Consider the following 19,151-nt stretch of genomic DNA (forward strand, 5'->3'; position numbering starts at 1 on the left):
AGGAATCTCCCTTGGACTGAAGGAGTCTCTCTCCCTGCATCTGCAGGCACCAACTGCAATGATGTCCAGGTGCGTTGATCTTCTCTCCTCCGGAAGTGCGTGGATCCTGCATTACAGGTGGTGGTCTGGAGTGGTCCCCTTGGTCCTCTCTACCAACTGTCTTTGGGAGACGTTAAGCCCTTGCCTCTCCCTGCAGGACAGTACCCCTGTGCACCACGACTCTTGCAACTACCAAGGCTTGTTTGTTCCTCCTCTAAGGGATCTTCCGGCTCCATGTGGCCCTGGCCCCCAGCACTTCTCCCTGCAATGCACAGTCTCCTGCCTGTTGCTCCAGCGATTTGGGACACTTCTTCAGGTGTGCTGCATGGGCCTCACTGCAACTCCTGTGCCTGCTGCCCTTAGGTCACCTGTGGGGGATGCCTCCTCTTGCGACTCTCCCAGTTGCTGAGGGTCACCCCGAACTCCCCTCCTTGGATTGAGTCCCCTGGACCGTGCTGGTCCTCTTGAGCCTTGCAAACCCTTCTTCTCCGACTCTTCCATTTCAAAGGCATGTTGGTGGTTTTGCAGCACCACTGACCAACTGCATCATGACCCCCAACTTGGGACCTCACTTGCATCACTTCTGGAACTCCTCTTCTGCTCCTGTGCTGCACTGCTGGCTTTCTTCGTCCAATGTCAGCATGGTCCTGCATCCACAGAAGGATGGGTAATGGCTCCTGCCACAGCCAGACACTCCAACTGGAACTGGACTTGGTCTCCTTCTTTTGCAGGTCCTCTTCTGTCAGGATCCACCTTTGGGTTCTTCCAGTCTTGTCTGGGTCTTGCACAATCTTTTTCCAAAGTCCTCCTATTGTTTTTGGGGAAAGCCAGGTACTTATCTCTCCTCTCCTGGTCGCTGGGAGTCACTCTGGTACTCACCTCCTGGGGTTCCTAGTTCCTCCAGCTCCCTTCTACTGATTCCACTTCCTTGGATGGGGGGGGACTGCCTTTCACATTCCACTTTTATAGTATATGGTTTGGCCCACCCCTAGGGCCCTCACTGTTTACTATTGCTTTCACCAATGCCTATTGCTTTCCATGCTATTTACTGATTGCTAATGTGTATATAATAGTGTGTTTACTTACCTCCAGTTAGGGTATTGCCTATACAGTATTTTACTATTTGTGTTACTATAATAAAGTACCTTTATTTTTGTAACACTGTGTTTGTTCATATGTGTAAGTGCTGTGTGACTGTAGTTCTTTTGCATCAGCTTTGCATATCTCCTAGATAAGTCTTGGCTGCTCATCCACAGCTACCTCTAGAGAGCCCTGGCTTCCTAGACACTGCCTACACTTCACTAATAAGGGATACCTGGACCTGGTACAAGGTGATAACACCATACGTGCTCACCACACACCAGGCCAGCTTCGTAAAATTGCCTCTTTGAAACACAACACTGCTTATGGCATTGGCCCCTTTCCTGTCACAGGAATGTACCTGGGTGACGGTCCTTCATTTTCTTCGGGCCCCCCACCTGGCATTTGGTGGTTGTGAACAACACCACATGGACAATCGGCCTGATAAGTGCAACAGTCCCAATGTGGACTGGAATGTCACACACTGCTTAAGGGGTCCACTGGACCTCGCTCCCACCAGACACTCTCCTCCGCCTCCCCGCTTCCTCTGTTCTCTGCAGGAAAGCAGATGCTTGTACTCCAGGACAAATGATTGTGATCCTCCTAGGTGACATCATCAAGACCATAGAGGTCTGCTAGTTTCCCTGCTGGGTGAGGGGACATTAATCCAGATCTCTGGTTGTCTCTCTGTAGACATGAGCTAGCACAATGCAAAGCCTCTGTTATTGATGCATGGCCCTGACATTGTTTATTATTCCTGTTATTGAAACTCAGGGCCCAAGACTTTTATTGTTTTCATATTACAGGTGTTCTCCAGTCCCAGGCCTCTCGATTTGGGCGAGCTCCAAGCAGTTGTTCATGTCACCTCCGCTGCACTGCCCCTCTTACTGCCAGTTTCCTGCTTGCCAGCTTTTTTCCTGACCCGTACGTTACTCCTGTGTTCCACTCACCGCAGGGCCCTTTCTCTGCTTACAGATTGCACCACACTCTGTACATACTGCCACTACTGACAAGGCTGCATCAGTTCTAGTTCCTCACAGTCAGGAGGTTTTGGGTCCTGACCCCCCACTCACCGACCCATCTATCAGCCAGACCTCCAGAGGGGTACAGGTACTATGGGCATCCTCAATGTCACAAGGTACAACTGTGCCACAGGCTGCCAGTTATGCATGCTGCCTGGCAGTAGCACTCCTCAGCACATGAATATGTCTTGTCATGCCAGCCGCAATTCTTCTAGCCAAGCCTCAGTGGTCAGGAAAGCAGCCTGCTTGGGTGCCAATCGCAGCATCCCCTGTCCCCTTACACCTGAGCTACACCTGCCGCCTCCACTGTTTTATATATCGTGGTGGCACCAGGCCCCCAGCTGCTGCTGCAGGCCCACCACTTCACTCTACTTTGGCAGGCTCAGCCTCACTGGTTCACAGGCTTTGTCTAGCTCGACAACTCCTACCAACTTCACTGTGCCCCAGTATTTTTATGTCCTTGCCATGTTGTGGTTTCGACCTTTCTGAGCCCAGGTGGTGCAATACACACAGGCAACAGATTTCAGCGCCTCTGCCTCACCATGCTGCCTCTACTTCTGTCAAACCCAACCAAGGATTTTTTTTCTGACAGCTGAAGTGATATTTTCCTCCTTGTTTCATAGGTCCCCTTAACTCATGTGTTATCTGGTAGTGCTCACTTGCCTTTTATCCCAGCGCAATGGCAAAATTGATTTTTTCATCCCCAGACTTTCAGGGATACATTAGTGTGCGTCCATCTTAAATCTCGGCTCTCTGGAGCCACCTCAATTCTATACATAGTTACTTGCTGTGGCTCTTGACTGCATTGTGATTGCGATTCCCATCATATGCGTGAACTGCTTGCATGTCAGTACAGCAGCCCTATACCACCTTCTTTCTGGACAAGTTGGTCCAGAGGACTGGGGTGGCCTTTTTTTTCTTTTCTTTTTTTCACTGTAGGTTGTGACTTCCTTCAAAGTTGGGCAATCAGTCACTCTACCAATGTTCTTTGCTGCCTTCAAAAGAAGAGGAGAGGTTCTTTCGTTTGGACTCTAAAAGGCCTTTGAGTTTATATATTGATAGAACCAAGGCCTATTGAGTGAACTGTCAACTTTTTGTGAAGTTTTATGTAATAAAGAATGGAAAGGCTGTGCACAAGAGGACTCTGTTTTATGTACTGGCCAAGAAACAGGCCTCTGAAGGTTTGAGAACATTATTTCACCAGAGCCCAGCCCGCCGTGAAGTCAGGGACGGTTAGTCCCCATGCCAATGCTATCTGCCAGCCAGCAACATAAGTGTCGGTATATATATATCCACAAAGCACTATAATCTTGACAACCAGGTCCCGTTAGAAGGACACTTTGCCAGCTCAGTTCTGCAGGACTTTTTGATTTGAGTCCACTCCACAAACCCTCCACCTTTAGGCGGTACTGCTTTGGTATCTACTCAAAAGGGTGGGAATCTGCAGTTCGGAGTAATCATCAGAAGAAAAGGTTAGATACCTTTAGTAACACCTTTTATGGTGAATACTCTGACCGCTCATCTCTCACTACCCTACTACCTCTCTATTCCGTAGTGGTCTATTTAACATCGAGGAGGGTGTCGAGTTAGCAAATAGCACATTATCACCAACAATTGTTTTATGGTCAACATCTAGGGGCACAGAAAGGATAGAAAACAAGAAACTGGCGTCCATGTGAAGGGGTGACACCTACATGCAGCTCCTTTCCATTGCTTCCAGGGTGGTGCACAGCTGCACAGCGCCACCTAGCATGTGGGAGCACTGTAGAATAATTCTCCAGATCAAAACTGGTGCCTGGGAATTATTCTAAAGGTGAGGAATCTGCAGTTAAGAGATTCCAACATAAAGAGCATTACTAAAGGTAAGTAACTTGTTCATTCTGAATCTGGAGGGATGGTAGTCAGGCCTAATAAGAAAAGGAGCAAGGAGACAGTTGTTTGGTTAGGAGCTCAATCCTAGAATCTACAAACACCATGTGGAGAGTGGAGGGAGAAAAATAACAAAAAATTAAGTGAATGGAAGGGAGATCTGAACAAGCTGAAAATAGGAGATGTTGCCAGGCACTCAGAAAGGCATTCTAGCATCTTATGTACTGCCCCACCAGTGACGGAATAGTCTAAAATGGCACAAGAGATCACAAGAGTGCCCGTGTGCAACCCCCTCTCCTCCTCTGGTATCAGCACCCTATCTGCCAAAGTTGTGGAGCATCCTTTGCATCCCCTGCTTATATTGCCCTGCAATTACGCCACATTTGATGGAGATTTTGTGTCCCACCTCTGATACATCTGGAGTCCAAGTCTTCCCACGTTGCAGGCTCTCACACCACCCATCACTCAACCATACACCTTGGTGGTGAAGGGTGAACCGCTTCTACAGAAAGAGACAATAAGGTGTGGTCTTTTCTCAGAGAGTGGAAATGTTTGGTCCTCCCCATACTTCATACACCCAAAAAGGGAGATCACAGATAGTATTCCTTTATTGACTTTGAATGTGAAAACAAGTGTTTTAAAAAAGCAAAAAAAAAAATGGTCAGCAATAAGCAGATTATTTAAGGCACACACAATTTCTATTAGATGAAATAGAAGTCCTTTGGGATACATAGTTCCATATTATGACCAGCAATTACACAGAATACACCTCAGGTTTGCGTTTGCAGGGCAGTACTAGCAATTCGCTGTTCTCTCATCTGGCCTCTTATTGGACTTGTAGACGTTTATGAAGGTAATGGCAGTTGAGGTGAACAATCTTAAAGGACAATGTATCCTGCATGACTATTTTGACAAGATGATCAAGACCCTTTGCCTCATTTTACTGTAAATAGAGAGAAGTTTGCCAAGCCCCAAAGGGTCAAAGTGGTTACCCTTTCCAAATGTCTATCAAAATGATTGAGGCTCATCCTTTTTTTGGAGTGTCTTAAGTTCACATTACACCAAAAGGTTGAGTTCTGGATCCCAGATTTGAGTACCCACCTAAATGAATGACTGCATGACTCGCCACTACGAATCCGTTCCTAGGACGCGACTATGCTGCATCATCTCCGAGCACCTTTAGTCCCAGCTCCTAATTTTACTGTCAAATGCAGTCAAAAACAAGGTTAAAACTCCAGTCATCCAGACTCAACATGAATAACATTGGTTTGTGCAGAAGCGTTCGATCTTGCAACTCTCTAGGTACCTGCATTATCTACTTATTTATTTTCTTATGCTCTCTTTTTTGTAGATGCTGACTCCTAACCTGCAGTCTCTTTATCTTCTTAACCTTTCCTACCTGCATACTTTAAACACTACTTCAAATTATTTTGCAGTCATGCCCAGGAGGTTATTGAGAGGCTGCAACAAGAGAGCAGACGCCTTAAGTTCGACTCAGAAGAGAGACGGACTGAGGACGAGAGATTTCAGGTGAGAAAAATGCTGCACTTTACTTCCAAATTGCCTTTTCATAGCAAGTACACCACGAATGAGTGCTTGAACCATCAGGAATTGGAGGGAGTAGAAACAAAGGTGGTGCTTCTATCTGTGGGCCATACTTATAAATGTTATAATAGATTTGTTGGGCACATAATCAATACAATCTACTGTCAATTTGTAATTTTATTTGTAACACTTGATGCAAAAGCTTTACAATGTATAGTAAGACGACAGTCAAATATTTAAAACAAATATTTAACATAAAACAAATAACCAGCTAAACATCTTTAAATCCTAAATGTTCAACTTGACAGTTTTCGGCCAACACGTGTGTCACAGCATATTAATGCCACTTCTTCAGGGCTAATATGAATGATCTGTAATGAGTCATATAAGGAGCGTTACCCAGTGCTTTTCCCAATCAAGAGATAAGATAGGTGAACTCTGGAATCAATTTGGTTTCCCAGGCAATCTTTTTAAACCATTAAACCTTTTTCGGTCCAGCTCGCCTTTTTAAACCATTAAGAATAAGCAAAGGTCGATAATTAGGTTATAAGAAGCTTCAGAAATAATCTTTATCAAAACGAACAGGAATAAAAATGAACATCCAGAGCTACTGCACTCCCACTTCATCCGTTAGGGTAAGTAGACATATTAGTACTGTAAAAACATCCCGAGCTGAGCGTCCCTATCGAGCCCATGATTTAAATATAATTACGTTGTAATAAATGGCCTGGTGACGCCAAACTTAGACTACCTATAATGTGGTTAAAATGGAACGAATTTTGTGGCTTGCATGTTGGACCCAGACATTTCAATTGCTCAAAGCGTGTCTGAGTGAAGATCTGTCCGCAAATGGGGAATAACATGCAGACTTGGACACTTCATATGAATCTGAACAGAACTCACCCTTAGGGCCCCCTACAGAAGAAAGAGATGAATTTGTGGTGGTGCATGCAGATGCCTGCAGGTGCCTACAGGAATGATTAAGGCCAATCTTCTGACCGAAATCTTGCAGCCCTCCACTTCTAAGCCCTTGTTGCTGTTCAGTGCTGCCTAGACTGGCACCCTGATGGTCCAAGCCTTGCGGAAGCCTGCCAGTGCTTCCCCCTGTTGCTAGTCGCACAGACCTGCTCCAGTTGGTCAAACTTTCCTGATGCTGCATCCTACTCCCGAGAGCCTCTTAGCTCAGACTTTTTTAAGCAAAAACAATCCAAAGAGACATCAAATCACAGCAAATAGATAGTATAGGCCAAAGGTTTTTTTTTTTTTAATCAGCTCGCCTGGCACTCCAATCTCAAATGATACATTGACATCCTCTGGGACTTGGCAAGCAAGAGTTTTGCATGCTTTGAAGATTTTCAGATTCCATTATAAGTTATGGCAAATAAATTTTGGGGTACAGCCTGGATACTACTGATTATGTTGCCTGGGCAACAGGCATCAGTGTTGTCATTAGATGCTATAGCTGGATGCATGCTACTGAATTTTCCAAGGATCACAAGCCTCTGTTATAGTCAGGCCTTTATGATTGGGCATGATTGTGTGGTAAGAAGGTAGATTTTTCCTTGGAATGTTTCAAGGATAACAGAGATGGCTTGTTTTCTGAGCTTGCTTTCCCATTCCACCAACAGTATGCAATCTCACCAAAAGTATTGGACGTTCAGAAGATATTCTAGGGACCTTGCCTATCATTGGCAGCAGTCCTAACAACCAGTTCAGCATTGTTGTGCCTCCTGGAGTAGGTGCAAAGCAAGATGGAGTAATCAACAGGCGCAGTAGTCCTGCTAGTACTCGCCTGGTGCTTCAGCAAACAAGCACCATCAGTGTCCCCTGCATCAACTACCTGGGGCCAGTGGGGGCTTAGTCAGGGTGTTATCTACCCCACTGTCACTCTTATGTCACACCACTGGGTCCTGAAAAGTGTTTAACAGGATTATGGATTTTAAGCACCCAGCCTCCATTCCCTCTAGTTTTTGCTCAGACCTCTGTGGGCATGGATCATACCCATATTGCCTCCCAAAACCCATGGTGATGTATCCGTGACCACCATCAGCCACAGGTGGGGGTAAGAAGGGCTAGCCACTGATCCAACAGCGGTCCATTGGCTACCTTTGCAAATCTTTTGCAGTCTCTTCTGAAATCTAGATACAATCTGACAGATTTCCTTGATGTTGTGCCCACTGGAATTTCAGGTCCCACTGCAGAGTCAGCATGTGCTACCTGGTGTGTTTGGCTGGCATCATCCAGGAGAAAGGCACAAACTGTTTCCATATCCACATCACTTCTGATGAACAGGAGCATGGGCAGAGAAGTCAGGTGTGACTTATGCACATTGATAGTGAACTCCAATGTTAGGAGGCTTGCCATCATCTGGCAGTGGTTGACGACTGCCTTGGACAAGCTCCCCTTCAGCAGCCAGTCACTGAGGTAGGGGAAGACTGGTACCCCTGGCCTACAGATGTGTTCTGCAACCACTGCCATCATTTGTTTAAACACCTGAAGAGCACTGATGAGGCCAAAAGGGAGCACAGCAGACTGAAAATGTTCCCGGCCCACTGTGAGCCACAGGTAGCGTGTCTGTGGGTCTGTAGGATGGGGATATGGAAATAAGGCGCTGATTTATATTTTTTTGCGCCGCATTACTGTCATTTATTGACGCAAAAACGGCACAAATGTACAAAATACAATTGTATTTTGTAAGTTTGTGCCACTTTTGCGTCAAACAATTACGATAATGCGGCGCAAAAAAAGTATAAATCAGGCCCTAAGAGTCCTAAAGGTCCAATGCCACCACCCAGTCTCCGGGGTCTATGGCAAACAGGAACCTGGCTAGTGTGAGAATCTTGCATTTGTCTTTCCACAGGAAGGTGTTGAGGACAAAGATCTAAAATAGGATGAAGGCCTCTGTCTGTCTTTAGCACAAGGAAATAGCAGGAGTAACACCCAGTTCCTACTTCCAAAGCAAAAAACCTGTCTATGTCATCCTTTGGCAAAAGGGCCTGCATTTCCTGGTGCAAGATGAATAGGTGACCAGCCACCATGATGGAGGTGGAAGGTGAGGCAGGGTAGATAAATAGTAGGGCGGGTTCCTTGATGGACAACTTGGAGGACCCATTTGTCTGAAGTGATAGATTGCCTCCTGTTGAGAAAATATTGGATCCTGCATCCGACAGGATGGCTGTGTGCCACCAAGGACAAACTAAAGCAATTTTGCAGCTGCTGGAGGGGCAGTGGACTGAGCTGCACATTGTTCCAGCTGTCCAGAACATTGTCTGAGCACCACAGCCCCAGCCATGAAAGGACAGAAAGGCCTGCTGGGCTGGCTGTAGAGTTTGGTGTTGGCAAAATGGAAAACCTCTACTGTAGCCATCGAGAGGGCAAAATTGCTGGTCAAATGGGAGCAGAAAGACCCAAGAAATGTGCTGTGGCTCTGCTCTCCTTGAACCATTCTAAGCCCGAGTCTGCTTTTTCACCTAAAAGGTGAGCTCTATCCATGAATATTAAGGATGCCTGGACATCATCAGAGAAGCCCATAGGCCTCATCGAGGTGCAACGACAAAGGGCTTCACACTAAGCCACCGGTCGTGCCCAATCCAGAGTGAGTGACCACTTTTGCCACATTGAGGCTGTCTGGAATAGCCTGGGCCAGTGAAGTCCTCCCCTCCACCCCCCAATTGTATGAAAATAAACTATATTACATATAAAACATGACCAATAATTCCTTAGCCACCTAGGCAATAGTCAAACCATTATAGTGCAAAATAAAGCAAACGCTTCTATATTGCACGTCATAAAAACACACCCTTCCCAAGCATACAAGGCAGGTACTGAAATATACTGGCTATCCTGGCAGAAAATAATCTACATATAACATACATCAGGTCATGAAATGCAGTGTAAATGCTGAGGGCGAGAAAGCACCAATCATCCCTATACTCTTGTCGAGGGTCGCCACCTCATCCTGCTAATTAACGAGTGAATGCCCCCAAAGGTATGTTGCCAGAAGAAGGAGGCACACACATTGCCCACAACAGTGGGGAGAAGTTGTTAGTTCCCCCACATGTGGAATCTTCAAGTTAGCTGCCACATCCGAGTGTTGCAGTGGCCGACCTCCAACCACTCCGCCAAGAATTAGCACAACCAGAGCCCTCCAGGGCCTCCCACGAGGCCACCAAACTGGGGGAAGCCTCATGGGCCTTTCCTGCTCTTCCCCGGGTCATACGGTGGTGAGCAAACAGCTGAAGAGAGCACACCCGTTGCTCTGTGCCTCCACCACAAGAGTGGATGCCTGCTTGTGCCCCAGTGGCACCAATTCGAGCTCACTTTGTCCACGCTGGCCGGTAGCTGCCCACAGAAAACGCCACCCTCCTTCCTCACTGCTGATCCCCAAACAGAAATAATGGCATTTAGAGTGCTCACTAGCACTCGTTTGCAGCAGGCAGAGGGGGTGGTCTGCCCCCTTCAGGCACTGAGAAACCAAACAGTAGCGCTCTTCACACATTGGTCTCCGGAAGACTGAGGCATTCAAAGCAGCCACCTCATGTCAGTCACCGGGAAAGCCATCTTGCAGGACCGCATCAGCACTCATACACGAAAGAGCTTTTCACTGTGGTCAAAGAGTATGCCAACCCTCAATCAGAACCAACAAGCATCCCGCCATCTCATGACCTCTGTGACAGGCTAGCCAACTTCTTCCACCGGAAAATCAGACATATACAACAGCTCCGGATCCTAAGCCCCTCTGACCCCTCCAACAACCCCCCCAGCTCCGTCCCATCGAACAACCACAGACCCAGCACTGCTGGACCACCCTCACCACAGACGAGACCCACACCATCATGAGCAGCATTCACTCCAGAACCCATACAGACCCCTGTCCTCACATTTTCAACAAGCCCAACACATCACCATACCCGAGCTCCAACACACTCAATTGTTCCATAGAGACAGCCACCTTCCCAGTGGACTAGAAGAATGCTGAGATCTGCCCACTCTTGAAGAAACCCACGGCCTACCCCCTAGACCTCAAGAGTTACTGCCCCATCTCTCTGCTGCCTTTTCCAACCAAGGTAATCGAAAAGGCCATCAAGGCTCAGCTCCGTAAGCACATCATCATCCTGGACACCTCCCAATCAGGCTTCAGGAGCAATCACAGCACAGAGACCATCCTCCTCGTAGCCACAGATGACATCTGCTCGCTCCTCGACTGCGGCCATACAGCAGCCATGCATGCAGCCCTCATCCTACTGAACCTTTCGGACACCTTCAACACGGTCTCGCACCTCACCCTCTGCTCTCTTTCCATCTGTGGAAAGGCCCTACAATGGATACGCTCCTTCCTGTCTGGCCAAACACAGAGGGTCAGACTCCTGCCTTACCGGTCAGAACCTACGGAGATCGGCTGCAGAGTTCAACAGGTCTCCTCCCTGAGCCCCACACTCTTGAATGTCTATATGGGTCCCTCTTGCATCCATAATCAGGGACCATGGACTGAACATCGTTTCCTATGCTGACGATACCCAGCTGATCATCTCACTGACTGAAAACCCCACTACAGCCAAGAAGAATTTCCACAATGGGATGGAAGCAGTCACCGCCTGGATGAAGGACAGTTGCCTCAGGTTCAACACTGACAAGACCGAAATCCTCTTGTTTGTTTGTTTGTTTCTTGTTTGACAAAAGCTTTATTCGATCAAATAGATCATCAAAGCAAACATACAATAGATAAATAGTAAAATCAGAAAAGTATAAAATGTAATTCAATAAAACCCATACAAACAATGCACAATAAAAAGACATCCGCTCGTATTTAAAACTCATTGCTGATGGCAGAGTTACGTATGTGCCATGCTGCTAGCAAATACTTGCTAACAGCATGTATTAAAACCTTAGAATGATGACTTTTTAAGATCCTCAAAGCAGAGGCGCAGTCTCTAATCCCCAGTTCCCGGCACATGTTACAAATCCACTTTGACCTGGGCGAAGAATAGGCGGGGCAGAAAAACATGAAATGTTCGACTGTTTCAGATATTGTGCCACATACAGGACATATATCAGTTACTGTTTTTGTACCCCATCTACACATCAAAGACTTCAGTGGCAACGACCCGAAGCAGAATCTGGCATATAAACTTTTGTCTAAGATATCGGGTATAGTGTCTAAATATAATTCAAATTGCGGATACCACTTAAGATCTAAGAAAAGATTTGTTAGACAGCCATGGGGTCTGTGAATAATGTAATCATTCCATACATAGGACCAGTATACGCGCTTCAACACTTTGGAATGAGCTTTCTCAAGTTTATGTGGTTTTTCCCAAAAGTCTCCAAGGCCCAGGTTGCTAAACCATCTGGAAACATGTTTTACCCAGGGAATAGAAGTTGAGTTGGGGCATTTTAGCAGATCTAAAAGAGAGGACTTATAAACATCCAGTTCTGGTACAGTCCATAGCCTAACCCAATAAAGGAGTGGTCTTAAGATAATTAGGTCAGCTATCCGTCTCAGGCCCAGATCTAAAAACAATGGAATCAGCGGAGTACTAGGAAGGCAGGCGCTTAGAGCCCTCGCAAAGCTATCCTCTCCAATAGTTAACCTATTGCAGTCAGAAAAGCCCCAGACCTCCGCTCCATAGACGGCAGCTCCCTGGGCTCTGGCAATATAGATCTTAATTGCCAGGGAGACAGTTTTTGCTGTTGTTGTGTTGCAAGCGGCCAGCACTTTTGTTAACCTGATCTGCCCAATGCATATTATCGGTGATCCTCACACCCAAGTAGTCGATGGAGCTAACCTTGTCCAAGAGGTCGCCTTCCAGGTTGGAGAGCCATTAACTTGGTTTTCTTGTGATTCAGCTCTAGGCTGTACTCGTGGCAGAAGGAATTAAATCTATTAATAAGAATTTGTAGGCCCATTGGAGATTTGGAAATGAGAAGGGAATCATCTGCAAACAGAAGAATCAGGATTTTCTTCTGGCATGCCATTAATACCTGTACCACCTCATTAATAAAAATAGAGAATAAAAACGGTGCCAGCACACAGCCCTGGCGAACACCTCTATTTATAGTGATTTTGTCTGTTAGTTCGCCTCGGTTTCCCCATCTCACTTGCGCATAAGTGTCTTCATGCAGTCTCTTCAAAAATTGGATTATATTAGCTGGAGTCCCTATTCTGTATAGCACCTCCCATAACTTCTCCCTTGGAACCAGGTTGAAGGCTGATCTGAAATCAACAAAGGCGATGTATAATGGTTGTTTTGCAAGAGCTGTATATTTCCAGTACAGCACGGCCAGCCTAAAGACCTGATCCACTGTGCTAATCCTAGAACGAAACCCTGCTTGGAGTGGAGAAAGGATCTGATGATCCGTGGCCCAATGAGTTAATCTACCTAAAAGTTGCTTGGCAAAAATCTTTTGAAGGTTGTCTAGGAGACTAATCGGCCTATAATTAGTTGGGAGGTTTGCATTGCCCTGTTTGTGGATAGGATAATTTTGGCACCCTTCCATGTCGTAGGGATCTGCTCCCCTTCAGTGATTTTATTGGAAAAGTGCATTGATATACCAGGTCCAAATAGCTGGCTCAGATATATAGAGATCCCCCGGAATTTTATCTGGACCTGGTGCTTTTCCAGATTTTACTGAGCGGATAGTCTCTGCAGTTTCTTCCATGGAAAAACGGATGGGGCCCTCAAAAATCTGTGATCCCCCTTCTATAGGAACAAGGCTGGGGGTCACATCCAGGATGGAGGGTAGATCTTGCCCCATTTCCCTGCTAGCGGGGGTCACAGGGGTATCAGTTTTATCATAAAGGCATGAGAAGTGTTCAACCCATTTTTCTGGCTGTATATGATTTCTTAGGCTAGTTCTACCCTCTTTCCCTCGCTTGCTCAACAGTTCCCAAAACAACTTGTTATTATTGGATTGTGTGGCATCCAGCAGTTCCTGCCAGATTGTTTCTTCCCAAGATTTTTTAGCTCGAGAGATGGATTCCTTATAAGTGTGTCTAGCTAATTGTATCTCCCCGGAGTTCCCTTTAATGATGGCATTTTTTAATCCTGTCTTGGCCCTATAGCAGGATTCGTCAAACAGAGATCCTCATTCTGGGACCATCCACATCAGCCTGGGACGACTCCTGGTGGCCACCGACCCCCATCTGCCCACAAGCCACGCACACAACCTCAGGATCATCCTGGACTCATCGTTTACCATGACCCACCAAGTCAACTAAGTTGCATTCTCCTGCTTTCACACACTCTGACTTCTCCGCAAGATCTACAAATGGATCCCAAAGGGCTGCTGCACAACCGTAACCCATGCCCTGGTTACCAGCAGACTTGACTATGGCAACGCCCTCTATGCCAGTACCACCCAGAAGAACTTCAAGAAGTTAGAGCACATCCATAAATGCCTCCGTCAGACTCATCCTGGACACTGCTCACCGCAAACATATCTCCAGTCAACTAAAATACCTCCACTGGCTCGGCTGGTAAGAGATCTTTCACCTACATCATGGCAAAGAGCTGGAACACCCTGCACCTCAGGTAGTCACCATCGCTACCCCAATTCAGGAAGGACCTTAAAACCTGGCTCTTCAATTGAAGCTCAGAGGACAAACCCCCTTAGCGCCTTGAGACCCTAACAGGCAAGTAGTTGCACCTTATATACCCTGATTTGATTTTAAAAGAACTTTAGAAGCTCTCAACACTGCCTTTCAACCCCAGCCCTAGCTCCAGACATCAGGTCATAAACAAGCGCTTTGTATGAGGGCAGGACATAATCTATACAGATGCAAATATGCCCCACCTCCCTCTCTCCCAGCCCAGGAAGACCATTCAGTATGCAAATGTAATCCTGCTACACATCCACCCTCCCTGTGTAATGGCTGTCTGGAAAGTATGCACAAAGACCAGCTGTTACTTGACCCTAGACACAGATTGGAGTCAGACTGCAAAGCACAAGAGTTATAAGCACAGTGAAATGCCCACTTTTTAAAACAGGGTCACAGCTGATTTGCATATGCCTGGGTCTGTAATGGCATGGCAAGCAAAAGGACTGATGGATTAAACCCAGATCTGTAACTGGGGGTGATGGTTTGATTTGCTCTGCATTCTGCCCATCATCTGTTGTTGCACTTTCTAAAAGTGGCATTTCCACCATAGTAATAAGAAAATCGACCTACACCAATAAGCAGGATACCATTCCAAACATCCCAAACATGCGCATGCTACTCCTCATAGATTAGAAATTACCACTTTGACAAATAGAAGGGAATTTCTAATGCAACCCTAGGAGAGAAGCAATACGCACAGAAGTGAGAAACAAGTTAGGCTGTTTGTCACTACCAGGACATGCCACACAATGAAGGCACATGTCCTACCTGTTACCCACAGGGCACCCTGCCCATAGGGTTACCTAGGGCCTACCTTAGGGGTGACCTGCACGTAGTAAAAGAGGAGTTCCAAGCTTGGCAAGTAACTTTAGATGGCAAGTCAGTGTGGCAGTAAACTGCACACGTAGGCTCTGCAGCAGCAGGCCTGAGACTGGTTTGAAAGGCTGCTTTTGTGAATGGCGCAAGCTGCTCTGCAGCCCCACTAGTAGCATTTAATTTACAGGCTCTGGGTATAGGGGTTACCACTGTACAAGGGTTTTAAAGGTAAATTAAATGTACTAATCAGGTTTAAGCCAATCATACCGAGCTTAAAGGGGAGAGCACATGCACTTTAGCACTGATCAGCAGTGATAAAGTGCCTAGAGTCCTAAAGCCATCAAAAAGAGGGTCAGAAAAACACGAGAGGGAAGGCAAAAGGTTTTGGGATGCCAGGTCCAATAGCATGAGACTAACAGTCCAGAAGACAGCTAGCATTCACATATCTGAGGGCCAAGCTGGTGGATGAAAAAATATGTATTTCCCAAACGTTTCCATTCATTTCAGTTCTTGGTTAGGTGAAGTAGTAGGGAAAGCATTGAGATTAACATACGTTTCTAGTTGACACCTGTACCACCAAGGTCTCTTCTTTTGGGTGTTGCGTGAGAAAGGATGGGACACCTGGTTCAGGGCGATGGCAACAAGCAAACCTGCCTGTTAACAGGTAGAACCAGGTGTGACCAAGACTCCAAAGGTGTGTGTGTAAGGGCTTTACTAAAAGGCAACAATTGCTTTGTGGGAGCCTGATCAGGTTGCAATACTCCCGTCAAAACATTAGTCTTTACTTCCATAGTGGGCATTTCTAAATGTAGCACATCTACTGCTCTTTGTGTCAAAATAGCAAAAGAGGCAATTTCCATCGTGGCAGGACCAGGGAATGAAACAAGGCCAATGTCTGGGGTAATATCCAACCCACTGGCATTCTGACGTTCTTCAAATCAGTTTTCTCTGTCACATTGGGGAACATAGTTGGCCCCCCTCATCATTGTTATCACTGTCTGAGTCCATACCCAAAAGACTGTATAAAATCTGGACCCTACCACATGCGAGTGGCAAAGTATTGGAATCTGAAGAGTTGACCAATGGCTGCATGCATGTCTGAGCCAGGCATGATAACCTGTTGAGGTTGTGGTGGATTTTGCAAGGAGTCCCTTAGCATTGTGAGCTGTACATCCTCGAACGTCTATGTGAAATGAACTAACACAGAGGATGGCACAGGAGCCAGTTCTGTACTCAATGCAGTTTTGAGGGGTTCAGGCTGCACCAACAGCAGACCCGCTGTTGGAAGTCTGACTGGAAGCCTCTGCAGAACTTTGGGGCCTGAAGTCACACCAGAGGGAGACGGTAAAGTACTGAATATGCATAGCATGGCCTATCTGAAGGCCTCTACTTGCTGCCTGTAAAATCTCGATGCACGAGGACCAAACTCAAAATCTGCCCTGATAGAGATAAAGAGGGAGTACGAGAGACATGTTAATGCCCTCACGTCCTTTCTAGAGTACGACTTCTTGTGCTTTTTCTTGGCCTTGCCTGAAGCTTTCAAATGTGGCGATCACCTGCCACAGGAGGGATTTTAGGAACAAGACCTTCCTTTCGACTTCGAACAGTCGCAGCTTAGAGCCTTCTTATGTTTGGCGACATAAAATTTGGCCTTACAATCCTGTATCACATTCAGATTCATTGGGTACAATTGTCACAGTCCCTGGAGTCATGCCCTGACCCCAGGCAGCACAAACAGACTTTGTGAAGGCTCATAACAGGCATCTGTTTGTGACAGTCTCTACAGTTTAATCCCTGATGTTTTAGTTGACATTTTCCCTTATTCCCTTTCCTGGATAATTTTGAAGACAAGAAGCGGTCAAAAGACTGAGGAGAAGCTGAGAATCTGCATCTGAAAGAGTGGAAAGAGAGGACCCGATGTCAGCATGCATAGTGGCGCTTATAATTGGCTCTGCTTGTCGTTTCCAGAGTTGAACAACGTGGGCCGGAGCTGCACAGTGACACTAATCGGCATGCATGAGTACGGCTTTTAAAGTTTCCAGATACAATCTGACACCTGGGGAATATGCACATGGTGAGGAAACTGTGGTTGGAAGTATCCATTAAAAGATGCCTCCTAAGCTTGTCTGCTCTAATGTTGAAGGGCCACTCCAGGTAACTCAATGTCAGCCTTCTTTCAACAGCTAGTTGTTGAGCGATGAGAATACATGGATCCCTGACCAACAAAGATGGGCCGCCACCACCAACATGACTTTTGTAAACACAGCAGGGGCTAATGTCAGGCCAAAGAGTAGGATAGTGAATTGGAAATGGTTGAGCCCCACCACAAAGCGGGGACGTTTACTGTGGTCTTGCAGGATCAGCACATTAAAGTATATGTCCTGCAGGACTAGGGACAAAACCAAGTCCTCAGGATGCAAGGCTGACAAAACATGAGCCAGTGCCTTTCTTTTGAGCTTCTCCTTCCTGAGAAATGATTTCAAGATCAGAGTTCTAAAATTGGTCTCAGGTCCTTTTCTTTCCTGGAGACCAATAAGTAATTGAAACAGCAGCCCAGGCATCTCTGTCTTAGATACAATTTCAGCCACTGTCTTGACAAGCAGCATCACCTTTTCTTGGCCAGAAAGCTAGCTGGGAGAGATGGACATCAGAGGATTCTGTTCTCCGATAGAGACTCAAATCCACATTGACCTGAGGGTGATTCCCTAGGCGCTAGTGGCCTTCCTGTTGTCAATTAAAGGAAACTGGTGCAGGTGATTACGGACAACACTACAGGCATATAGTGCTGCAAGAGGCAGAGCAAAGTTGGGGGGTAGTGGACCTTGTGCCAGGAGGCTTTGCACTTCTATAGGGGTTGACTTGGTGTTAAACCACCTGGTAGGATCTTTCAACATCAGGGTGGACAAACTTAGCAGCAGGTGCTTAGGTGATCTCAAATGGCAGTTGCATCCGGAGATGGCAAAGGGCGTCTACCAGCAATGGGGAGAACCCTGCCTCAATCTTTTCGCAGTGCCAAGAATGCACAATGTCATCTTGGAACGTTAATGGGTTGGGAACAAGGTTAAGGGGGGGCTGGTGTCCCAGTATAAAAGGAGGCTACAGCCGGGTGTAGTGCTCCTGTAGGAGACGCACCTCAAAGGTACGAAGTGTAAATTTTTGGGCAGTGGGCATGGCACATGTGGGCTATACTTCTGGCTTGAGGGGAGTGGCGATCCTAGTCCGCAGGTCCACTCCCTCCAGCCTATAAGGCAGTGGGTGGATCCGACAGGGAGATATGTGGGGGTGCAAGGGTCCTGGGGTGGGCAAGAGATGTTACTCCTGAGTGTCTATGCACCACCCAGACTCCAGTCCCCGGTGCTGGAGAAACTGGCGGAGATACAAGCTGCATGTGGTAGGGGACGATTTTAAAGATGTGATGGACATGGCGGTGGATAGATCGGGAGGGACTGAGAATAGGATTACCCCCACTCCACCGCTTTGTCACAGCCCTGGGACTCTGACTTGTGGCGGAGGGCTCACCCAGATGAACACAAGTATTCTTATTTTCCTGGAGCTCATAAGGTCTTTTCGAGATTTTATCACTTTTTTACACCAGCGGGAGAGGTGGGAACAGTCACTCAAGCGGACTATTTGGCACAGGGTTTGTCCAATCATTCGCCTTTTCTAGTGAGGTTTGGGAGAGGGACATCGTAGGTGGCTTAGGGGTTTGGGACTTGCAGGACCGGGAAGTGTCACATGGGCTCCAGGTGGAGACTACACTTTACTTCAGAGAGAATATGGGATTGGTTGAATCTCCGGTAGTGTTCTGAGAAGTTTACAGGACAGTGATTCGAGATAGTGCTCAAAACTTGGTAGCATAGAAGAAGAAGAAAGAGTCCAAAACCTTGCGTAAATATGAGCGACAGCTCGAGGACCTGGAAGAGGTGATGGGATGGGAACCGACCCTCCCCCTCCCTCCCCCAGCCCTTCGATAGTTAGAACTCAAGAGGGCTGAGGTGGCAGAGATGGAGGCAAGGGCCAGGCTGCGCAACACCCAATATCAGCTATATGACACGGGGGACAAAGCAGGGAAGCTCTTGGCTTGGCAAAAAGGAAATGGAAGCCAGATGGATAGATGCAATAGTGACCCAGATGGGGAAAGGGTGACCTCTAGTAAAGACATAGCAAAGGCCTTTGCTGAA

At 46.8% G+C, this 19,151-nt stretch overlaps 1 protein-coding gene across 5 annotated transcripts in view; it reads left to right on the forward strand.

Moving 5' to 3' along the window:
• The window catches only part of PMFBP1 (polyamine modulated factor 1 binding protein 1), an 881,291-nt gene that overhangs the window by 834,391 nt on the left and 27,749 nt on the right, over positions 1-19,151 (forward strand). For all 5 annotated transcript variants that reach the window (XR_011199809.1, XR_011199811.1, XR_011199812.1 and 2 more), the window contains one exon: positions 5,447-5,540. Coding sequence is in view for 1 of the 5 variants with exons in the window: in XM_069216463.1 (XP_069072564.1) it covers positions 5,447-5,540 (94 nt within the window). In the remaining 4 variants the exon portion in view is untranslated. The remainder of the gene's footprint in view (positions 1-5,446; positions 5,541-19,151) is intronic.

This window comes from Pleurodeles waltl, chromosome 12 (assembly GCF_031143425.1).
Source record: "Pleurodeles waltl isolate 20211129_DDA chromosome 12, aPleWal1.hap1.20221129, whole genome shotgun sequence".
In the NCBI taxonomy this organism is placed as follows: domain Eukaryota; kingdom Metazoa; phylum Chordata; class Amphibia; order Caudata; family Salamandridae; genus Pleurodeles; species Pleurodeles waltl.